The sequence below is a fragment of the Engraulis encrasicolus genome, chromosome 9 (assembly GCF_034702125.1).
Source record: "Engraulis encrasicolus isolate BLACKSEA-1 chromosome 9, IST_EnEncr_1.0, whole genome shotgun sequence".
Lineage (NCBI taxonomy): Eukaryota > Metazoa > Chordata > Actinopteri > Clupeiformes > Engraulidae > Engraulis > Engraulis encrasicolus.
In genome coordinates, this window is record NC_085865.1 from 49,142,495 (window position 1) to 49,164,729 (window position 22,235).

General features: G+C 47.9%; 1 protein-coding gene across 1 annotated transcript in view; it reads left to right on the forward strand.

The window, feature by feature from the left end:
• igsf9ba (immunoglobulin superfamily, member 9Ba) overlaps positions 1 to 22,235 on the forward strand; it is a 149,645-nt gene that overhangs the window by 126,019 nt on the left and 1,391 nt on the right. The window contains exons 14-19 of the mRNA XM_063207331.1: positions 1,769 to 1,989; positions 4,288 to 4,372; positions 9,319 to 9,480; positions 11,155 to 11,200; positions 17,115 to 18,815; positions 20,439 to 20,484. Of these exons, the coding sequence (XP_063063401.1) occupies positions 1,769 to 1,989; positions 4,288 to 4,372; positions 9,319 to 9,480; positions 11,155 to 11,200; positions 17,115 to 18,815; positions 20,439 to 20,481 (2,258 nt within the window). The 3' untranslated portion in view covers positions 20,482 to 20,484. The remainder of the gene's footprint in view (positions 1 to 1,768; positions 1,990 to 4,287; positions 4,373 to 9,318; positions 9,481 to 11,154; positions 11,201 to 17,114; positions 18,816 to 20,438; positions 20,485 to 22,235) is intronic.

Consider the following 22,235-nt stretch of genomic DNA (forward strand, 5'->3'; position numbering starts at 1 on the left):
GTAGGATTGGGGACAGAGTAGGTATTGCAACTATGCTGCTCAAGAATATTGAGTTCACTAAACTAGTATTTACTAGTATTGCCATTGACTTATATACGTCATTGAGTATTACCAAAGTGCAGCAAGTTTTGCATCAAAAATGTCTATTTATGGAAATTCAAAATTGTGGACATGGATAGGATCCCCCTTTTCATGTATGAAAACAGTAATTTTACCAGTGACAATGAATGCATGGAATTTGATGGTGTTGGTAATTATTCATAAAAAAAATCTAATTTTTAAATGAGCAGCAAGAATTCTGGAAATAAACATATTTACTGCACCTTTAAAGCCAGGCTCAAACTACACGACTATCGCCCAGAATCTCCCCCTCACGACAATTGGTGGATCGTTACCCCCTGTGACCACCGCAAGCGATTGTGTGCAACGTTCTAAGATAGAACTTTGGCAGCTTAAAGAGTCGCCAATCGCAAATCGTAGAAATCAAACGCTGTTTGATATTTGCGACTGGAAATAGAACGTCTGGCATTGTCTTGGGTGGTTACGATCAGGGATAAGGTTGGCAGTTGCGATTTTCATTATGTGTGTGGCGGAACTCGACGGCAAAATCGGACACAAAATCGGGAGTAGTGTAGTTTGAGCCAGGCTTAAGGCCCACCTCAGGTGATACGAGTATTTATTTTGTTGCATTGGGCATTCCCTGCGTGATTAGGGAGCTAAGCAGAGTTGTATAAAGCAGAAGTAGAAGCGCTCTTACAAATGTAATTACAGCACTAGTAGTGTGGTACTTCATGGTGTAGCCCATGTGCAGATGGGGTTGCTGGCGGGCCTATTCACTATTTGAAGAGTTCAGATGCAAAACCCCCTAAGTGCCTTTTCAGAAAATAATCTTAATTCATTTTTATCTAATACAAAGCTATCAAAATTGCATATTTTTTATTTTATTTATGTAATATAACTATTTATATGTATTATCAAGTACATAAATGTAAACCAAACCAACAACAGGGTTCTCTAAAAATATAGAAGTGCAGGTCTTCAGAAATGGAGTTAGGGGGTTTTGCATCTGAACTCTTCATTTGCTGAAATTACTCAATTACATCATCACAACATTGCTATGACAGTATCGAGAGTCTTAAGTAACAGATTAAAATATAGCCATTACAGTTTTGGTGACAGTAAGGTTATAACATAGGCTCTGCCCTAAGGGGTTATCCTATGTGGAATACCAAACTGCTAGTGTTGTTGGTAAGCCTTGGTAAGAGACACCTCTTCTCTCTTCCCCAGTGTTTCCAAGTGATTGATTACAACCTCTGCATTGAGGTTTGATGTGGATCTTGTATGCATCTTAAAATGTGTGTGTCTGTGTATTTCTTTATGTATGTCTGTGTGTGTGTGTGTGTGTGTGTGTGTGTGTGTGTGTGTGTGTGTGTGTGTGTGTGTGTGTGTGTGTGTGTGCGTGTGTGCATATCTCTTTGTCTGTGTGTGCGTACGTAACTCGAAATTGAAATGGCATGACTTTGACTCGACTTGTGACTTACCGCCCTGTGACTTCTGAATTGACTTGGACTTGCTTCGTCTTTGACTCGACTTGATTTGGGACTTGAGTTCAAAGACTTGAGACTTGTGACTTGCCCAGCAATGACTTGTTCTCACCTCTGGTACGTGCGTGCGTGCGTGCGTGCGTGTGTGTGTGTGTGTGTGTGTGTGTGTGTGTGTGTGTGTGTGTGTGTGTGTGTGTGTGTGTGTGTGTGTGTGTTTTTTGTAGTCTTAAGTACCCCTGAACCACTGGTGCTTCTTACCCCACCACGGTGCCTCACAGCCAACCGCACACAGCAGGGCGTGCTGCTCACATGGCTCCCGCCGGCCAATCACACGGCGCCGGTCGACCGCTACATCATCGAGTTCCGTCTGGGGGAGAGGTGGGAGGTGCTGGACGACCTCATCCCCGCCACCGAAACCGAGATCGTGGCCCGAGACCTGGTCCAGGTAAAAGTGAAATGTGAAACTTTTTAAAAGTTGAGAAGAAGCGCTCACACTATTGCCTAAATATTGTAACAGTTCTTAACTGGGTGCTGAATCCCACATAAACCATAAATGAATGACGGAAGTGAACGACAGCACTATTTCGGATTTTTTTAGTTTATTTTAGGACAGAGCCCTTCTTCAGCATGTAATGGCGATTGCACCAATAGGTGTTTGCCATTACATGCTGAAGAAGGGCTCTGCCCGAAACGCTCGTGGGCGAATAAGCAAAGAAAAAAATTCTGAAGAGTGCCCTGTCCTTCGCTTCCAGGTAAAAGACAGGCGTGCACTTCTCTAATGCCCTTGTGTATACATGTATAGTATCTGTGGTGCTCTTGTCCCCATGCCTGTCTTGTATGTTTCATGTCTTCATGTTTGTGCTTTTGGGACAATAGATGCCATCTAAAGGCCAAAGGCTTTTCCATTTAATAACTTAGACAGTATCTGGATAATTGTGGCCCGAGACCTGACCCAGGTAACAGGCGGATGTGCATTAACTTCCCTAAAACCCTTCAGTAATGCACTACGACTCGGTCAATGCTATTCTAGTAACAGCTAAATTATAACGCTGTGTCTTAACTGGCGAAAGCCTTTTGATCAGACAACACTTGAATACTTAGAAGCTGTTTACACGTACAGTATATGGATATTTCTGGCCCGAGACCTGGTCCAGGTAACAGACGGGCGGTCATGAACTTCTGTAGGCCCATAACGCTCATAACATTCCACCAGTGGAGCACTGTAAAAGTCATTGAAAAGTTAACTACCACAGCACTACACTACTATGACAGTACACAGGGACTTTGGTAATGCACTACGACTACTAGAACTACCACAGTACTACACTACTACTCCATAGTAATGCACTACGACTTGGTCAATGTTATTCTGGTAACAGCGAAATTATAACGCAGTGTCTTAACAGGCTAAAGCCTTTTGCTCAGACAACACTTGACTTAGACGCTGTTTACTCAAACAGTTCGTATATGGATATCTGTGGCCCGAGACCTGGTCCAGATAACAGGCTTCTCTAACGCCCTTTAGTAATGTACTACTACTTGGTCAATGCTAGTCTGGTAACAGCAAAATTACAACGCGGTGTCTTAACAGGCTCAGACAACACTTGAATACTTAGAAGCTATTTACATGTACAGTATATGGATATTTGTGTCCTCACTGGCCCGAGACCTAGTCCAGGTAACAGACGGGCATTAACTTCTGTAGGCCCATAACGCACGCTCTTACACTAGTGGATCGCTGTAATAGTCATTAAAAAGTTCACTATCATAGTACTAACTACCCTACTATGACAGTACACAGGGCCTTTAGTAATGCACGGCAACTTTCTCATTGCTATTCTGGTAACATCAAATTTAACATTTTGCCTTAACACATTGAATGCCAAGCCAGATGAAATTCCGTTTTTCCTCCCCATGCGTTGACTACCAGGACAAAGGTGTATTTGACAGTGAAAAGAGTAGAAGTCTGCATACCTGATGAAGACCCCATTGGGTCAAAAGTTTTTATGACCTGAATAAAACCTTCAAATTGGAGCTACCGTGTGTAGACTTCTACTCCTTCCAACAGCCATGCCTGGTTTAGTAAAAAAGCAGCACTCTCTGGTGCAATTCTTGTAGTTTAATCTAGTGGATTAGCATGACAGATAGACGTTTCGGCCCAAGACTTCTTCAGCGTATTTCAGCCACAGAGCATTGTTACCCACTGAAATATATGAATCTTGTGAAACCCACAGTGTCATGGGAAACACCTGGGCTAGGTAACGCCTAGCCTGGCTCTCACGCAGACCCTTCATGCTTCGTGCATCTTCATTAAACTTTGTGAGCTCGCACGAGGGTCTGGAAATCTTAGACGAGCCCGAGCGGAATCAGATATTTCACAGCCTGTCCAATGAGAATCGCGGGGCGGGATCGCAGGGCGGGGTATATACAAGTCAGTGGTTGAAGTAGTATGTGATTAAAAAAAAGCCACGTGAATTCTCCAATCAGGTTTGAGCTGTTTTGAACAGACCTATGCCTTTCCAGAGCTAAGTGATTGGCAGTGTTCCAGACCGTGTGAGAACCAGGTTAGGTAACACCTGCATCTCTGTGAAATAAGAATATGGCTGGTGGTGGTACACCTGAGACCGAATCTTACGACACTGAATTCAATCCAACAGGCCCATGGGCATCCTGAAGAGAAGTAATGTAATGTGTGTGTGTGTGTGTATATGTGCGTGTGTGCGTGTGTGTTGTGTATTAACAGGATGCTTGGTATGAGTTCCGAGCGCTGGCTGTCATGGATGACATCATCAGTGAGAGCAGCAATGTTGTGGGAGTGTCAAGTACAGGTACGGACACACACACACACACACACACACACACACACACACACACACACACACACACACACACACACACACACACACACACACACACACACACACACACACACACACACACACACACACACACACACAGAGAGAGAGAACAGAGAGAGAGAAAGAGAGTGAGAAAACAGAGATGAAAAAGAGATGATTTCTGGTGATAAGTTTTAAGCTGTGGAGCTAAACCTCTTGGGCTAAAAATACCTACAGATAGACACTATACACATAGGACTCACAGAACACTTTCATGCCCCCTTGTGGCTGACTAGTGTCCTCCCCCACTCTAAATGACAGCCCTTCTCTTCAGCCACCTCCACAACTATTTTCTTCCTTCACTCCTGTTAACATTGAAACTGTCTGTAATCTTTCTATGAAGGCCAGGCCTACCACCTGTCTCCTGGACCCTATGCCCTCCTCTCTTATCAAGGCCTGTCTACCAGTTCTCACTCCCCTCCTTACTAACATGATTAACACTTCGGCGTCCAGCGAGTGGTGCTGGTTTACCAGGCTAGCTTTCAGCAGGACTGAAGGCGATTTTTACGTGAAGAGCTTTGTGAAGGGCTGAGTAGAACACACCGGCGGTAAGACTGCCGTCTTTTTGCTGCCGTCACGCTCTGTTGTGTAACTGGCCTAAAGAAAAATCCTAAAAAGGAGCGTACGCAAAGTGTGTTATTTATGAACTTGATAAATTGTAAGCTACTGTGTTTGATGACATGAGGGCTGCTGTGTGTAAAGTAGAACTGCATGCAGGGCTGGCATGGGGGAGAAATAAGGCCTGGGCACTTTAAGCCGAAATGGGCTTTTCATAATTAGCGGCACAGAACTGACTCACTTTTTATTTATCCGATATGCTGATATTGTCCAACTCTTAATTTTCGATTCCGATATCGGCCGATACCGATGCCGATATATGTGGGTTAATTTTCCTCATAACAAATTTTAGGTAACATTACAAATCTGCTGTTGTGGAACAAAATATGCTTAATTTTATTGTAATGCCCCACTAGATGCATTCTCAAATGCAACAAAGCTTTCCAAATATTAACATCGTCGATGCAAAATAGAAAAATAATTAAGGAGAAAAGTGTACAGTAATGCAAGCATTATTATATCGGTTTTGATAGGTCAAAAATCCGATACCGATATTGACCGATAATACATTTTATGCTATTATCGGGCCGATAATATCTGTGGGCCGATATTATCGGACATCTCTACTTTTTTTCTTTTTTCTTGAACGTTTCTGAAAATAGGGGCCCACGAGGGGGCGGGGCCCACCGGGAATTGCCCGCTGTGCCAAATGACCAGTCCAGCCCTGACTGCATGACAGTGGTGACATTCTCCCTCAGAGCTAAAAATGCACAGCATGACTGTTCCGTCTCACAGGACCTAGAAAGAGACACGTCAGAGTTTTTATTTAGTGCCTGCAACATGGCATCCCCGATGGAAAAGTTGTTTCGTGTTTAAAAAACGAGGTCTGTTTTGTTTGCTATAGTTTCACAGGCAAGAGAATAGGCCTGTAGGGATTGCACTGTTTTTAGATCCAACAGTCCTGCCGCCGGCAATTGCATCTCATTTTCAGGACTGGAAAAAAGGAGACGCCATCTTTCCACTGAGACATCCATTGGCTCACTTTCATGTTGAACTATTTTTATTTATTTTTTTATTTTACCTTTATTTTACCAGGGAAATAAAATCACATTGAGAATAAAATTCTCTTTTACAAGTGAGCCCTGGCCAAGGCGGCAGCACACATAAAAGTTACATTTACAGACAGGACACAGACAAAACAGAACAAATCAGTATGGATAAAGAGATAAAATTACACAATAAAAACCATAAAATAATAAACATAAAACAACATTAGGAGATTAAAATATTAAAAGCAAGTGCAGACAGATTTAAAAGTGTCATTAAGATAGGTTTTAAACTCAGCTACAGACATAAAAACAGCAAGCTTAAGAGATTTCTGCAGTTCATTCCAGTGAGTTGGGGCACAATGAATAAAAGCAGTTTTACCAAATTCAGTTTTTATCATGGGGACATTTAAAACAATGTAGCTACTTGAGCGTAGATTGTATCCTTGACTGCTAAAAGATAAAAGGCTCTGTATATACAAGGGGAGCTGGCCAACTAAGGCCTTGTATACGAATAAAAGCCAATGTTTATGACGTCTAAAATCTAGTGATGGCCAGCCTACTAGGTCATACAACACACAATGGTGCGTAGAATGCTTTCTTCTAGTGATGAATCTTAAAGCAGAGTGATAAGTAGAGTCAAGTGATTGTAAAAGTGCCTTGGTGGTATTTCTATAAAAAATGTCCCCATAATCTAAAACAGGTAAAAATGTAGCTTCTACCAACTTCCTTCTTGCAGATTGTGAGAAACAAGCACTGTTTCTGTAATAAAACCCCAACTTTAATTTTAACTTTGACACCAATTGCTTAACATGAAGCTTAAAAGACAAGTCCTCCTCTAACACAAAACCTAAGTACTTATAAGAGGAAACCAACTCGATGGGGCTGCCCTGCAAGGTGAGAAGAGGTGGAATAGGGATATTCCTTCGGCTCCTTGCAAAGATCATATATTTGGTTTTCTTGTCATTTAAAACTAATTTTAAAGATAAAAGGCTGCGCTGGACTCTTTCAAATGCTTCTTGCAATTTTGAGATGCAGCTTTCCATGGAAGGTGCAGAACAATATATTATAGTATCATCTGCATATAAGTGAATATCTGCATCTGATAAGTTGTCACCAAGATTATTAATATATATTGTAAATAGCAGAGGGCCCAAAATGGACCCCTGCGGCACTCCAGTATCAATATTTAACTTGTCAGAAAGGGAGCCTTTGATTTGCACACTCTGGGTCCTCCCATTTAAATAGTTAGAGACCCAACCTACTGTAGAATCAGAAAGGCCAATACTGCGCAGACGTGATAAAAGAATGCAATGATTGACAGTGTCAAAGGCTTTAGTTAAATCAATAAATAAACTATATGGGAAGACTGTAGCAGAGTCACTTAGAATAAGTCCTTTCACTCGGCCGCCATCTTGGCTACGCCTCAGGGTTGCAATTTCAGATTAATAAGACCATGGGCATCCTAAAATTAATGATTACACAGAAATGGAACAACGGAGCGAGCCACAACCCATTTGGTTGGAATCGCAATGAAAACTAGTTTATAATGGGTATCAGATTGGCCGTATATATGAAAGCAACGCTGTAAATCATCATTTTCTTACTGATGTGTTGAACTGCACATGCACAGAATTTCACAAGACACGTTCGGCGCCGCGGTCTGTGGGAGCAAGTGGCCACGGACTCTGTTGCAACCCCACGAGTAGCTACCCGATGTGAACCGCACATGTCATCAGCAACCGACCAGTGGAAGCAGATTCTGAGGGCATACTGATTATGTTTGAGCAATCGTACAAGCTTACGCGTTGAGGCGGCGAGATGACTGGATAAATGACAGCACAGCTCAGCAAGCAATTGGCTCTTGTTGCCGGACAGGTGGGATATGTGCAAGCACGCGCCATATTAGCGTAGCGATTTGCTCCCATTCATTCCTATGGGCGCTTTCTGAAGTTTTTCATCTCCTCATACAAACTATTTCTGACTGTAGTACCCTGTGGACCACTCATGGTCACTGACAGCTTGGGCAAGTCCCAGGATAAAGTCATCTGACAAGAGCAATCGTGAATCGACTCTAAATCGTGAATTCAGGCAAAAAGCCTGAATAAATATAGTATATCTAGAGAAAGGATGTCTGCGGTTCAGCCCTTGTGGTTCTCACAGTCGAGGACAGCAGAATGGAGATAAACTGGGCCGCTTCTCAGTGACTAGACCCAGGTATGACCGGAGTGTTCGGCATACTTTTAGAGGTTTTTTATTTTGCAGCGTAAAGTGAGTTGATGTTTTGACGCACCTGCGTCTTCCTCAGATAGCGCATTCAGGCCGACTGAGAACCGTGCCGGTACCCGTTCCCGCACCTAATCGAGAACCCCAATCCAGAACCGACCTAATCCCGCACCTAATCGAGAACCGACCATCGTGTTCACGCCACAGATTTTTGCGTTTGTGTACCGGTAAGTTGGTTCGCAATGCGAACCGCAAAATACTAGTTTTTCTCAGCGAACTGCGACGACAGCATGGCCGTCAGCAGGTTCATCTGGGTAACACAATCATGTGCGGAAAAAGTTCAGTGCCCGGTATGAACACCGGCGGTTCGCAGATAAGCACTTTAGTGCCGAACGGAACTGATGCGGGCACCGAGTGAGACTAGTCACTGAGAAGAGTGAGACTAGTCACTGAGAAGTAGCCCAGCGTTGTCTTTTATAGTGTATATCATTGAATCTTTTAGTGTATATCATTGAATCTTCTCACCCTTAACAAGCCTCAAACACCCCCGCAAACGGGCCACCTCATATCACCAACCGGACCCCTTCCCCTGGCGTGGCCGGTGGTGGCGGGCATCATGTTAACCCTACTGTGTGTGTGTGTGGGTGTGTGTGTGTGTGTCCATTAGACCTCTTCCCCCTGCAAAGGTGAATGATGACAGCCTGATGTGGCTGGGAGTGGAGGACATCTCGTTAACCCTCTCTCTATCTCTCTCTCTCTCTCTCTCTCTCTCTCTCTCTGTATGTGTCCATTTTAACCCTACTTTTTGTGTGTTTGCATGTGCGTGTGTGTGTGTGTGTCCACTTCCCCCCTACGGAGGTGGCGGATGAGAGTCTGGTGCGGCCGGTGGTGGAAGACATCACGTTAACCCTACTGTGTGATTGTGTGTGTGATTGTGTGTGTGTGTGTGTGTGTGTGTGTGTGTGTGTGTGTGTGTGTGTGTGTGTGTGTGTGTGTGTGTGTGTGTGTGTGTGTGTGTGTGTGTGTGTGCGCGTGCGCGTCCACTAGACCCCTTCCCCCCTACGGAGGTGGCGGATGAGAGCCTGGCGCGGCCGGTGGTGGCGGGCATCGTGGCGACCATCTGTTTCCTGGCCGCCGCCGTCCTCTTCAGCACCCTGGCAGCGTGCTTCGTCAACAAGCAGCACCGACGCAAACTCAAACGCAAGAGAGGTGAGACACACACACACACAGACACACACAGACACACACAGACACACACACACACACACACACACACACACACACACACACACACACACACACACACACACACACACACACACACACACACACACACACACACACACACACAAACACCATATACATCCTGGTAGCGTGCTTCGTCAACAAGCAGCACCGACGCAAACTCTAACGCAAGAGAGGTGAGACACACACACACACACACACACACACACACACAGACACACACAAACACCATATACATCCTGGTAGCTTGCTTTGTCAACAAGCAGCACCGACACAAACTCAAACGCAAGAGAGGTGAGACACACACACGCGCACACACACACACACACACACACACACACACACACACACACACACACACACACACACACACACACACACACATGTTCATATAGACATACAGATGCAAGAGGAGTGAGACACAAACACACGCACGCACGCATGCACGCACGCACACACACACCCACACAGAGGTGAGATACAAAAGCACATACACTCCCTCGCAAATGCCACTACTGTAAGTCACAGCAGAAGAGAGGTATGGAATGAAATGTGATAATTAGTACGTTTTCTTAAAGGTTAGTAGTTTTTGTTGTAGATCTGGACAGCCCTTGACCGATATGGGGACACATCTGTATTTGGGGTCACCGAACAGGTTGTAACGCCCGGGACATGCTTGAATACAGGATATGCCTGCACGGGCACATTTCGCGTCGCCATACATATTTTATGTCAATTTTGCATGCATGCGAACCAGGGACGGGAGGGGCTATCTTCTGAACTTTCATGAAGAATCAATCAATGGTGGAAAAAAATAATGAGACCCCCGTCGGCTATATGCCCCTAGATGATACCTCCAGTATCATGCAAAGTATTCTGGTCGTCTTGAAGCAAGTATGTGCACTCACGTCACACACGTCTGCATACGTAATTTGAGGCACACAGTAGGGATGTAAATAAAATCGAAATGTATCGATGTATCGGAAGTATCGCCCGGCGATTTAATCGAATTGCATTGTATCGTGGGGTATTCTTAAGAATCGAAAAGAATCGAATCACTGGCCCCTGTGCAATGCCCTAGCTCCATAACACAATAGTAGTGGAAAAGTAATTGGGAAAAAATCGAATCGAACCTAATCGCAATCGTATCGTGGGGAATTCTTAAGTATCGAAAAAAATTGAATCCCTGATTTAAGAAATCGATACCGTATCGTATCGTCATGAAGGTTGTGATTTACACCCCTAGCATGTCCCCGGCCTAACTAGGAAAATTCAGGCCACTGCCCAAAGTCAGGCTCAATCTACATGACTCCGATTTTGTGTCTGATTTTGATGTCGGGTTGCGGCGCACACATAAAGAGAATCGCAACTGCCAATCTTATCCCTGTTCGTAAACATCTAGACAATGTCTGGCGTTCTATTTCGAGTCTCAAATATTAAACAGCGTTTGATATCTACGATTTGCGATCTGCAACTCTTTGAATTCTATCTTAGAATGTCGGTCACCACGAGGAAATTTTCCAGACAATCGCTTGTGATGGTCCTGCAAGGTAACGTTCCACCGATTGTCGTAAGGGGGGGTTTAAGTGGTCAGGGTCTGTCTGGTGTTTGGGGTGACTCTTATCTCTTTCCCTTCAGATCCCCCCTTGTCAATAACACACACCAGGAAGAGCATCGAAACTCCGTGAGTATTACCCTCATCACAGACACACACACATGTACACACATACTGTAAATGTGCAGGGAGGTCACGCATCCTTAATTAACAACTCCTATCCTATATGTTGCTCAGTCCCAACCTCAACCAAACACACACACACACACATACATTAATCTCTGCAAGCAAGTGCACAGTGTATGTACTGTATGTGAGATAGTCATGTCTGACTGCTTTGTGTGAAAATGTGCAATGATGCATGAGCGTATGAATGAGAGTACATACCTGTATATCCACTAAAAAAATACACCAGAGTAGGTTTATTACGGGTGCGAGTATCCGCCACTCAGAGGTTGAGGCAATTTTAAGATACAGTATGTCACATGTCTATGTAATACATGGATATCAAGGTCGACTTTCATTGAGGAAATGGAATGCATTTGTTTATAACTTACAGTAGTTGAGAAAGCTCCAATTCTTTTCACAACCAAATCAGAATTTAATGACTTTCTCGTTTCATTTTTTATTTTGGGGATGATGACTATCTGTGTTACAGTGGGTGTGTGGGGTAGGGTGATCTGCAGAGCCTATTGAGAGCAAAGAGAAGGCATACACACACTGAGACCAGACACATTTTTGTGCTGTAGTCAGTGATTTTTCTCTCTCACACACACATAGTATACTACAAAACTCACTTACTCACTCACCTCAGACACCCTTAGTGCTGCAGTCAACTTTTTTTAACAGTTTCAGCTATGCAGTCAACACACACACACACACACACACCTACGCACGCACACACACACACACACACGCACGCACGCACGCACGCACGCACGCACGCACACGCGCGCGCACGCACGCACGCACGCACACACACACACACACACACACACACACACACACACACAGCAGAGAGCACCAGGTGAGAGTGCCAGCTTTCTTTCCATTCCATTCCATGATGGGGCACCTAAGTCACGCCCTCTACTTCCTGGTTCATGAGGCATGGGGAGTCAAAAAACAATTACTGGGCTTGAAATGAGTGGTTTTTTGACACCAATCCAAACCTTGGACCTCCACCTATGCACCACAAATCCACCACGACTCGTCTCGTTCACTTCCATTCTATTTTTTGCAACTTATTGCCTTATGAACCAGGAAGTAGAGGGCGTGACTTATGTGCCCCATAGGTTCAGTTGGTATTTCTGCTTCGCCCTTCCAAAATGAGAGGGCGGAGTATGCGGAGGGGAAAACAGGAAGCCTCAGATGAATGGCAGTGAATAACTAACTACTAAAGCCCAACTGGGAAACTCCAGCTCCCATTGTCATTGTGACACCGCACTCGACAGCACACTGCATACAACAAAATTGCATTCATCCCTCTGAACTTTGGCACCCCAATGGCACCCGAAGGGGAGCAGTGCGGCGTGACGGTACCATGCTCGGGGTACCTCAGTCATGGAGGAGGATGAAGGAGAGTACTGGTTAATTACTCCCCCCACCAACCTGGCGGGTCGGGAGTCGAACCGGCAACCTTTGGGCTACAAGTCTGACACCTTAGCCGCTTACCCATGACTGTCCAACAGCAGCTGTTGTTAGCGATATCAACACTCATTTAACATTGTTGCAGTGCATCCGAAAATAACACGCAGGTGATATTCTTTTCATTCTATCTATATAAAACGAAGGCAGAGATAGTGTCACAGATCAGCTGTGACCGCGTGCTTTCATTGGTGATGGATGTCTTCAGTGATGACATTGTGGAAATGCCAACCATATGGCAATCAGTATGGGTCAATCACTATGGACAAGCAGTCACTAAGTTCTGTAAGGCCTTACCAACTTCTGCAAGGGCTTCGTTTTTCAGCAACAAAGCGAACATCTTATCGTCTGGACGTGAGTTGCAGAAGTAGTATAATGACGTTTAAGGATTTCTGGTGTGGCTCTGCTACGAGCTGCCATTCACTGCCGTTCTTCCGAAGCTACTCGTTTTCCCGTGCGCATACTCCACCCCCTCATTTTGGGTGCGTGGACCAGACATGCACACTGGATCTATTGATTGGAGTGGGAGGGTGAATGGTGAAAGGTGTAGAGCGTGTGGGTGGGTTAGGGTGGACTAGGATGGGGGTGGGTGGGAGGATTTGTTTCTGCATCCATGTCGTTCATCTGTAGTGTGTCCGTGATGTGACGTGACGTGACAGTTCTCCAGGCCACTTCCACTTCGTCTCCATAGCGCCACACGGCTACACGAAAGCCAACACTACACCAAGCCACCACTACCATGCCACCCCTTCAACCTCACCCTCCATGTCACCTGTGTCACTCGCCTCAGATGAGGTCGGGGTCTGGGTCTTTGACCTCACCAGACTGGCACTGCATCTGGACATGTGCCCTTGAGTGTGTGTGTGTGTGTGTGTGTGTGTGTGTGTGTGTGTGTGTGTGTGTGTGTGTGTGTGTGTGTGTGTGTGTGTGTGTGTGTGTGTGTGTGTGTGTGTGTGTGTGTGTGTGTGTGTGTGTGTGTGTGTTTGTGTGTATTGGCTGCTGTGACAGAGACTGAAAATGGCTGTTTTGTGTGTTTGTGTGTTGGCCAGCTTGACTGAGATGACGTGTTTATTTGTGTGTGTGTGTGTGTGTGTGTGTGTGTGTGTGTGTGTGTGTGTGTGTGTGTGTGTGTGTGTGTGTGTGTGTGTGTGTGTGTGTGTGTGTGTGTGTGTGTGTGTGTGTGTGTGTGTGTGTGACTGTGTGTGTATGGGTGCCGGCATGTGTGTGAGTGTGAGTTTGCGGTTGGCCAGCGTAAGCTCAGGTGCTGACCTGAGACACTGTTTATCTTATGTGTGTGTATTGACTAGGGTGCGAGTGTATTTGTATGGGGGGGCAACATGACTGAGGTACTTTGGGAGTGTGTGTGTGTGTGTGTGTATGTGTGTGTGTGTGCTGGCATGACTGAGGCACTGTGTGTGTGTGTGTGTGTGTGTGTGTGTGTGTGTGTGTGTGTGTGTGTGTGTGTGTGTGTGTGTGTGTGTGTGTGTGTGTGTGTGTGTGTGTGTGTGTGTGTGTGTAGGCATGACTGAGGCACTGTGTGTGTGTGTGGGCAGTTGCAAACGGTGCTGTGAGTATGTATGTAAGTATGTCTGTACGTATGTATGTATGTGTGTATTTCTCGTCGCAGGCCTCCTCTGTCCCCTCTGCCTGGCATTGAGCCGTATTGGGAGGAGCCAGACAGGAGCAGCCTCAGGCCCCCGTCCGCCAGCCCCCAGTGAGTCTGCCCACCACCCTACCCCCTACTCCACCCCACCCCACCCCACCCCAATTCACCACTCACACACCCACCTCATCCGACCCCCCCCCCCCCCCCCCCACCTCTTGTACCCATCTGTCCCGTCCCACTTTGATGACGAACCCCTCCATTTGCCACCCCCCCCCCCCCCCCCGTCCTTTGTCGTGCTGGTCTGCCCCCCCCCACCCACCTCCCTCCTCCCCTTCCCATTCTCTGGACACCCCCCCCCCCCCTTTTCATAGGCCCTGCTGGCTGTCTCCCCGATTTGGCCCGATCCGCCGCCCGCTCTCTTTCTCTCTCTCGCATGCAACTCTACCGCTCGCTCGCTCGCTCGCCCGTTCGCTCGCATTGGCTGCTCTCGTTCTTTGAATGGCTCCTGTATATTTCCTGTGTGCTGTTTTTTTGGTTGTTGTTTTTAGCGTTTGTTGCTAGCGGCTAGCAATAACATACGCAATGCCATGTTTGTGTTGTCATGCTAGCAGCTGGTGTAAGAAACGCTGATCTCTGTTACGATGCTAGCAGTTACTGAAAGAAATGCCGATTTCTGCTGTAATGCTAGCAGCTAGCATAAGGCGTGCTGTGTTGTGCTGTAAGGATGTCCGTTGGTAGAGGGAATGTTGACATCTGCTGCCATGCTAGCAGCTAGCATAAGAAGTGTTGAGTATTGTCCTGTGATTGTAGTGTTTTAGCATAAGAACTGACAATTTCTGTGATGCTAGCTGGAAGAACACGGTACCATGGAAAAGATCGCCGTCAGTCTTGTTGGTCCTGGATGATTCTTCAGTTTCTGGTGGCATACCTGTGTGTATGTTGGTGTGTGTGTGTGTGTGTGTGTGTGCGTGTGTGTGTGTGTGTGTGTGTGTGTGCATGTGCGTGTATGCATTTGTGGGTGGGAGTGTTGAAGAGGTACATGGGCCTGCTGTGTGTATGTCTGTGTGTGTGTGTTTGAACTGTTCTTGTGCCGTCACTTAAGTCTCATCTTGTTCTCCATCGTGTTGTTTCATTGCTTTGTACTTCTTTCTATCTTTCCTTGTGTCTCTATTATTCCCTGTCTTTTGCTATCTCCGACTCTCCGTGTAATAAAGGAATGAAAGCCTCTCTATGTCATAGTCTTTCTCTTGTTAAGGACAGCCTTTATTTACTTTTCTCAATCAATGGAAAACATACTCAATGTAAAAAGACACATTTGTGATGCAGCAAAACTGATCAAATCAGATCAAATCGATGCAGTGCACATGGGAACTGAAATGTTGCAATGCATTCTGGTTAGACAATTTGTCATGTGCACATGTGTGTTTTGATTGGATTTCATAACTTTTGCTCCATCACTAATATGGTTAACGACACAACCAGGGCAGTCATGATTTACCTTTCATGGCCAATTGGCTAGTCACCAAATCAGGGCTTTCACATGCAGTTCAATCAAAGAATCATCTAATGGAGTAAGATACATCAAGCCCATACTTTTCCTGGATCCATGTGACATCAGGTGAACGCTGCTTTAGAGAGACTTTCGGTTAGGAGACCTTTAGAGACTTCAAGTTGAGAATAAATGGAGTTTCCTTAGCGCTGTAGATGGCGGTAGCACACATCATATGCAAGCCGCCACCAAACACCACAGAAAGAGAAGAAGGAGGGGGCAATGCCCCCCCCTTAGGAAACCGTACTTGAGCACACTCCTTTGCATTGAGTAGGCGGGGTTTGGGGTATCTTATTCTACTAGACGATTCTTTGCTTCGATCTTCTCTAGACTCATTTTGGCAGCCCTCTTGCTCTGTGTGTCCTGATTTAGTGCTGGGACATCAGTGCCCAAGGAGCCAACATGCATACAGTAGGCAGTTAGGACAATAGTGATTGAGTGGAGGTGCAAAACGCACACCAGAAACAGAGGTGCTGGCAACCAGAAAATACACTTGCAGGAGGAGAGAAGTGCCGCAGCCCTGAGGAAGGCCGACAGGCCGAAACGTTGTCACATTAAAAACTGTTTATTTAACTTGAGAGTGTGCGGCACTTCTCTCCTCCTGCAAGGACAATAGTGATTCCCATTCAATGTTGGCTGGCTTTAGGCACCTTTTTTCCCAGTAGTTCCCATAGTACTCCACCTCAGGCTGTTGAGCCCTGTGCAACTGATCAGCCGGGAGCGTGTCTATGTTCCCACACCCCATTGGTCCCACATCACTTAGACATTTAACATTAATTTTTAGGCCCATTGGTCCCACGGCCCATTGGTTCCACAGCCCATTGGTCCCACAGCTTATACCTGCTGGCCCATGTTCCCACATTTCTAAGAATTTATTCAAATTTAGGCCATATGTCCCATGGCGGGGAGAAAAGCATGTTCTCTTAGTTTAGTCGGAAATGTGGGAACATGGAGTTGTGGAACATATGGGCTTTATTTGAATAATTTCTGGTAACATGGAGCAGCAAGAATATGGGACCAATGGGCTGTGGGAACATAGAGCTGATCCCCACCAGCCAACATATGCAGGCACACAGAAGGTTCTTGATCAGCCTGTAGCAGAAACGGGCTTGAGGGCTGCTGAGTGGATCCCCAATTGCCTGCCCAGGACCATTGGTAAAGTGTGTGTGTGTGTGTGTGTGTCTGAGTGGAACATTGAGAAGCATTTTATTCTGTTGATGCTGATGCTGATGCTGCTTTTACAGGCTGTCATCAGGCAAGATGAGTCCGGAGAGCATGCAGTCGTCGCGCCCCCCGTCTCTGGCCAGCATGGGCCCGCCGGGCCTGTACGTCAAGAGCCTGGGCAGCCCCAAGAAGGAGAAGGAGCTGTCCCTGTACAAGAAGACCAAGCGAGCAATAACCAGCAAGAAGTACAGCGTGTCCAAGCACGAGGCCGAGGTGACCACGCCCATCGAGCTGATCAGCCGCGGGCCCGACGGCCGCTTCGTGGTGGAGGCCGGCGAGCTGGAGGCCGGCCTGCGCACGCGCCGCATCCAGGGCTTCCCCTTTGTGGAGGAGTCGGACCTGTACCCCGAGTTCCGGCAGTCGGACGAGGAGAACGACGAGCCGGGGCCCCTGCCCCCCGTCATGGCGACGCTGCGCCCCCAGATCTCCCCCGTGTCCTCCAGCCAGGAGTCCTACGCGCAGCCCCCCGCCTACAGCCCGCGCCTGGCCCACAGGCCTCTGGAAGGTATGAGCATCTACGAGGCCGGCGGCGGCCCGCAGGCCACCGGCCAGAGCCGCGTCCCCCACTTCCACAGGCTCTTCCCGCACGGGCCCTTCTACGGGTACCTGGGTAGCGGCGTTGGCGTGGGCGTGAGCGTGGGCCTGGGCCCCCACGAGGCCCACGAGTTGCAGCCGCCCTTCTACCTGCCGGAAAGCAGCTCGCGCAGCTCCGTGGCCTCGTCCTCCCCGCCTCCAGAGGGCGCCTATTCACACCCCCGCCTCTCCCTGGGCGACGGGCGGGACCTGAGGGGACCCCCGTACTCCTCCGGCCACGCTCTCCCGCTCTCCCCGTCCCCCGGCCCCCGTTCCCCCGAGCTCTGGCCCCCTCCCGACTTCCCCTTCCTCAGCCAGGAGGGGGCGCACCTGCTCCTGCCCCCGCACCACCGCGCCCTGCCCCCCGACCTGCCCCCCTACCCTCCGCCCCCTCTAGGCGCCCCGCAGTTCTCCTCCCTGCAGCTGCCCTCCGCCTTCCTCCAGCTGGAGGCCCCCAAAGGGCCGATGGGGGGCCGCTCCCCCACCCAGGGCCCGCCCGGCTCACATGGGCCCCTGGTCCGGCATGTAACTATGCAACAGGCGGCCAGTCTGGGCACGCTCAGACACACGGCGCACGGCATGGGCGTGCCGGTGCTGCCGTACGCGGGCATGCGGCTCGGCAGCCCCAGCACGCTACGCAGCGACAGCCCGGACGCCTGGCGCTCCGACCCGGAGCCCTGGCTGAGCCCGCGCTCCGCCCGCCGCGCCGACCCCGGCCAGCAGGTGGTGCTGCAGCCCTCGCGCCTCTCCCCGCTCACCCAGAGCCCGCCCAGCTCCCACGCCGGCTCGCCCGACATCCTGGTGCGCCCCCCGCCGCCACGACCCAGCATCCTGCGGCCCTCCCACTCGCAGGAGATGCCCGAGACAGCGCGCCACCCTCCCCTCGCCCGCGTCAGCTTCTCCCAGGGCTCCTCCCCGGCCTCCTCCCCCACCCAGAGCCAAACCCACATGCACCCTGTCCCCCGCCGGCCCAGCCCCTCCTATCACGCCCAGATGGCCTTCGCTACCGCCGCCGCCAGCTACCCCTCCCAGTCCCCTTCCCAGTCCCCGTCCCCCCCGACCCAGATGGCCGCGTGCCCCTCCCAGCCGAGGATGCAGGAGGAGAGGCCGCCCTCCGAGCCGTCGGCACACCAGCTGGCCTCCGCAGGGTAGGTGTACTCCCGTCCGTCCTCCTCGGCAAACCGAACAGGCAGCCCAGCCTACGTTCACCTACGTACTGTACCTACCCCCTGTTTTTTTTTTTCAAGAGCTGTTACTATAGCAACCAGAGCTGGCAGGGTATACCTATGCGAGACCTGTTAGTTGCTATGGCAACAAAGAGTGGGCAGCGTACTGTCGTTATGGGCTGTTTCCTGTGGCAACCAAAACATGTAGCTTACCATATGTAGAAATGGTTACTGCAACCAGAAAAGACAAACCACAAGGTATACTTTTAGCAGGTACTACAAGATACTGTACCTTGATGATCTCTGTACTAAAGATGATTGACTCTTCTCCCTTTTGACGTTGCCACTCTACAATACACACAGCAATTTAGTAAACTAGGCAACGTGAAAATAGAACTCAGCATATATAGGTGTACCAAAAGTTCAATAACATGTCTTTATATATGACTTGTGGTCATGGAATTTCACTTTCCGACTCAGTGTAGGCTAATGTACAAATTCATCATGCAACCACATGCAAGATCCTTACAAAAATGTGTTCACTCCAGCACATATTATTGACACTATGGAGTTAGTGGACTAACATAGGTTCCTTATTGGCTATGGCAACTATAGTAACTCATACAGCTCATTGTATTGAAATATGCTCAATCCAGCAATTCATATTCACATATCATATTTTTGTCAAATGTTTTGTCTTTAGTATTGCTGTGTTTTATACCCATATTGTTAAAATATATCATGCTGACAATCATGTCTGTTACCAATGCTACCACTGCAAAATGGATTAGACTAAAGAGCCACACTGAGTGCACTTCTATAAACATATTGATGTCCCCGACATTTTGTCTGGAAAACATAATGCCATCATTAACATACAGTATCTCCCTGTTGAATTTGGCTTTGTTTTAGAACCCCTTATTCCCTTATTAAGTGTTATGTTCTAGAATACTCATTCAGCATTGTTATGTTTCCAGATCGATCTTGATTGAGTTTGTTCTAGTTCCATCAACTCAACACCAGTAAGCTACCAGCGGCCATGGCCCCCTACTGATTCCTCCTCGAGCACATTCATTTACCTTTGTGCTACCCCCGCCTTCTCCACAAGCACACACACCACATCCACCACACCCTCCCTTCCCAACGCCACCTCCCTCACACCCACACTCTCCCACACCTGTTGCACCTCCACCTCAATCCCACACCCCACCCCACCCCCGCTCCAAGCCCTCACTCCCACCCGCACCCCGAACACCCCAACCACCCCCACTCCCCCCACCTCAGCCTCACCCAGGGCCTGACCCAACCCCTGCCACCCATCCCTGGGGTTGCAAGTGTGTTCCTTTTTTGCTTTGTGTGGGTGGGTGTGTGTGTCTGTGTGCGTGTGTGTGTGTGTGTGTGTGTGTGCGCGCGTGCATATGTGTGTGTGTGTGTGTGTGTGTGTGTGTGTGTGTGTGTGTGTGTGTGTGTGTGTGTGTGTGTGTGTGTGTGTGTGTGTGTGTGTGTGTGTGTGTGTGATGAGTAGTAAATAGGCAGGTGGCTGTACGTAGTTGTCTGTGCCCTGTTGCACTAGTCTCACTCTCTGTGTTTCTTGGTTGATCTCAGCTATCTGGCCAGCATTGTTGTGACCAGGTCGTCCACTCCGTGATAGGTAAGGGTTGAATCCATGCCTGACGGGGAGGGTCAGCAGGCGGGGTCTATAATCACCGTTTCATTTAAAGGGGAATCACTGGCAGAGCTCACACACTAACACTAATACTAACTAGTAGCCAGCCAGCAAAAAAAACATCTGGCCTCTCCCTTTTGCCCAACTCAAAACCACCAGGCTTGTTTGATTGCCTGTCCAAACCATCAGGCTTGTTTGAATGCCTTGTCCAAACATTTTCAGAATTCTCATCCTATCAGAATCAGAGCTGTCTCATTCTCTGCTTGTTCAAACTCCAAACCATCTGGCCTGCTTTCATACGGCTGTTAAAAAAATTCAGAACAGCAGAATTCTCTCAATGGTGGCCCAAACCTCAAATCCACAGCTGCAGTATGTCTGTACAAACCTGGCAAAACATTTAAACATCAAAAAGATTGTCATGCTTGTCCAAACTTTAAATATCAGGCGTGTTTCACAGCTTGTCAATAACACTAAATGACACAATCCTCCTCACGCCTTTCCAAATTAAACACACACATATCTGTGTACGCAATAAAGACGGGAGATGATTTGATGACAATACGGTCAATCAACACTGGCATTTAACAGCTGTTACCAGCTTCTATCAGCTTCTATCTCCCTCTCTCTAAAAAGCTTATTGCTGATTGGATGGTGCTCTTGATTTAAGAGTGGGCTCTTTGTGTGCCGAGCCGAGCCAAGATGAGCCGCGCCGCGCCCACTGCACCGCTGCCTGATTCAGCATTCCCCTTTAAAGCTTTCGTTCCATGTGCCAAATCTCATGCATGCCTCTCCAGAGCACTCCTCCACAGTGCCGCCAATCAATCAGTAACAGACAGATTTTTTTGTCAGAACTTTAACTAAAATATATATATATATATTATATACAATTTCTTCTTGTCACATTCGTGGTTTTTTCTAGTGGTTTGGTTTGTTTCCTTTTTTGATGTGACTTGTTTCTTGACTGGCCATTCCCCTCTCCTGCCATCCTCCTCCCCTCAGCATGGTGACGCCTCACTCTCAGTGCTTATGTGGATGATATACTCACCTTTCTCAGTGCTTATGTGGATGATATACTCACATTTCTCAGTGCTTATGTGGATGATATACTGATATATATATATATATAACTCAGGTAACATGTGTGCAGTGCCCCCTCCACCCCACCTTTATCAATCGTGTGGACCCTGTCTCTATTTACAACCCCTTACACCCCCCCCCCTCCCACACCTCTCTCTACTAACGTCTTTGCCTCTGTCTCTCCACAGCAGCCCAGGGGAGAGCCTGCCCCCTCCCACACAAACACAAACACCAGCTCCCCCTCCCCCCTCACTTACCCCACTTTAAATCCTTCTCAAAAATATTCCCGTTCTAAAGCTTTGTCTTTCGGTTAGTTCAGATTTCTTCTTTGGAGGTGTCACAGTTTGACTGCTGTTGCTTTGGCCATCCTCTCGGGGGCCCATTGGCAGCACAGACGTATCCTGGCCCAGTGATCAAGTCAGAGCCAAAATGGCGACGCCTGGGTCCCTATTTAGGCAGCAGGGTAACAGAGCCCCCCCCCCAGGGCCATAATGGCCTTCAGTTTTGAGATTATGGTCCGGCTCTCAGTAGATCTGTGCAGCTGTGCCCTCCTGATGGACTCTAAGCCATATCAGGAGGAGTTCTGGTGAGGCAACTGAAACCAGCACCCAGAACCCAGAACCCAGAACTGCGACTGAGCTGGGGCTTCTGGGGCACTA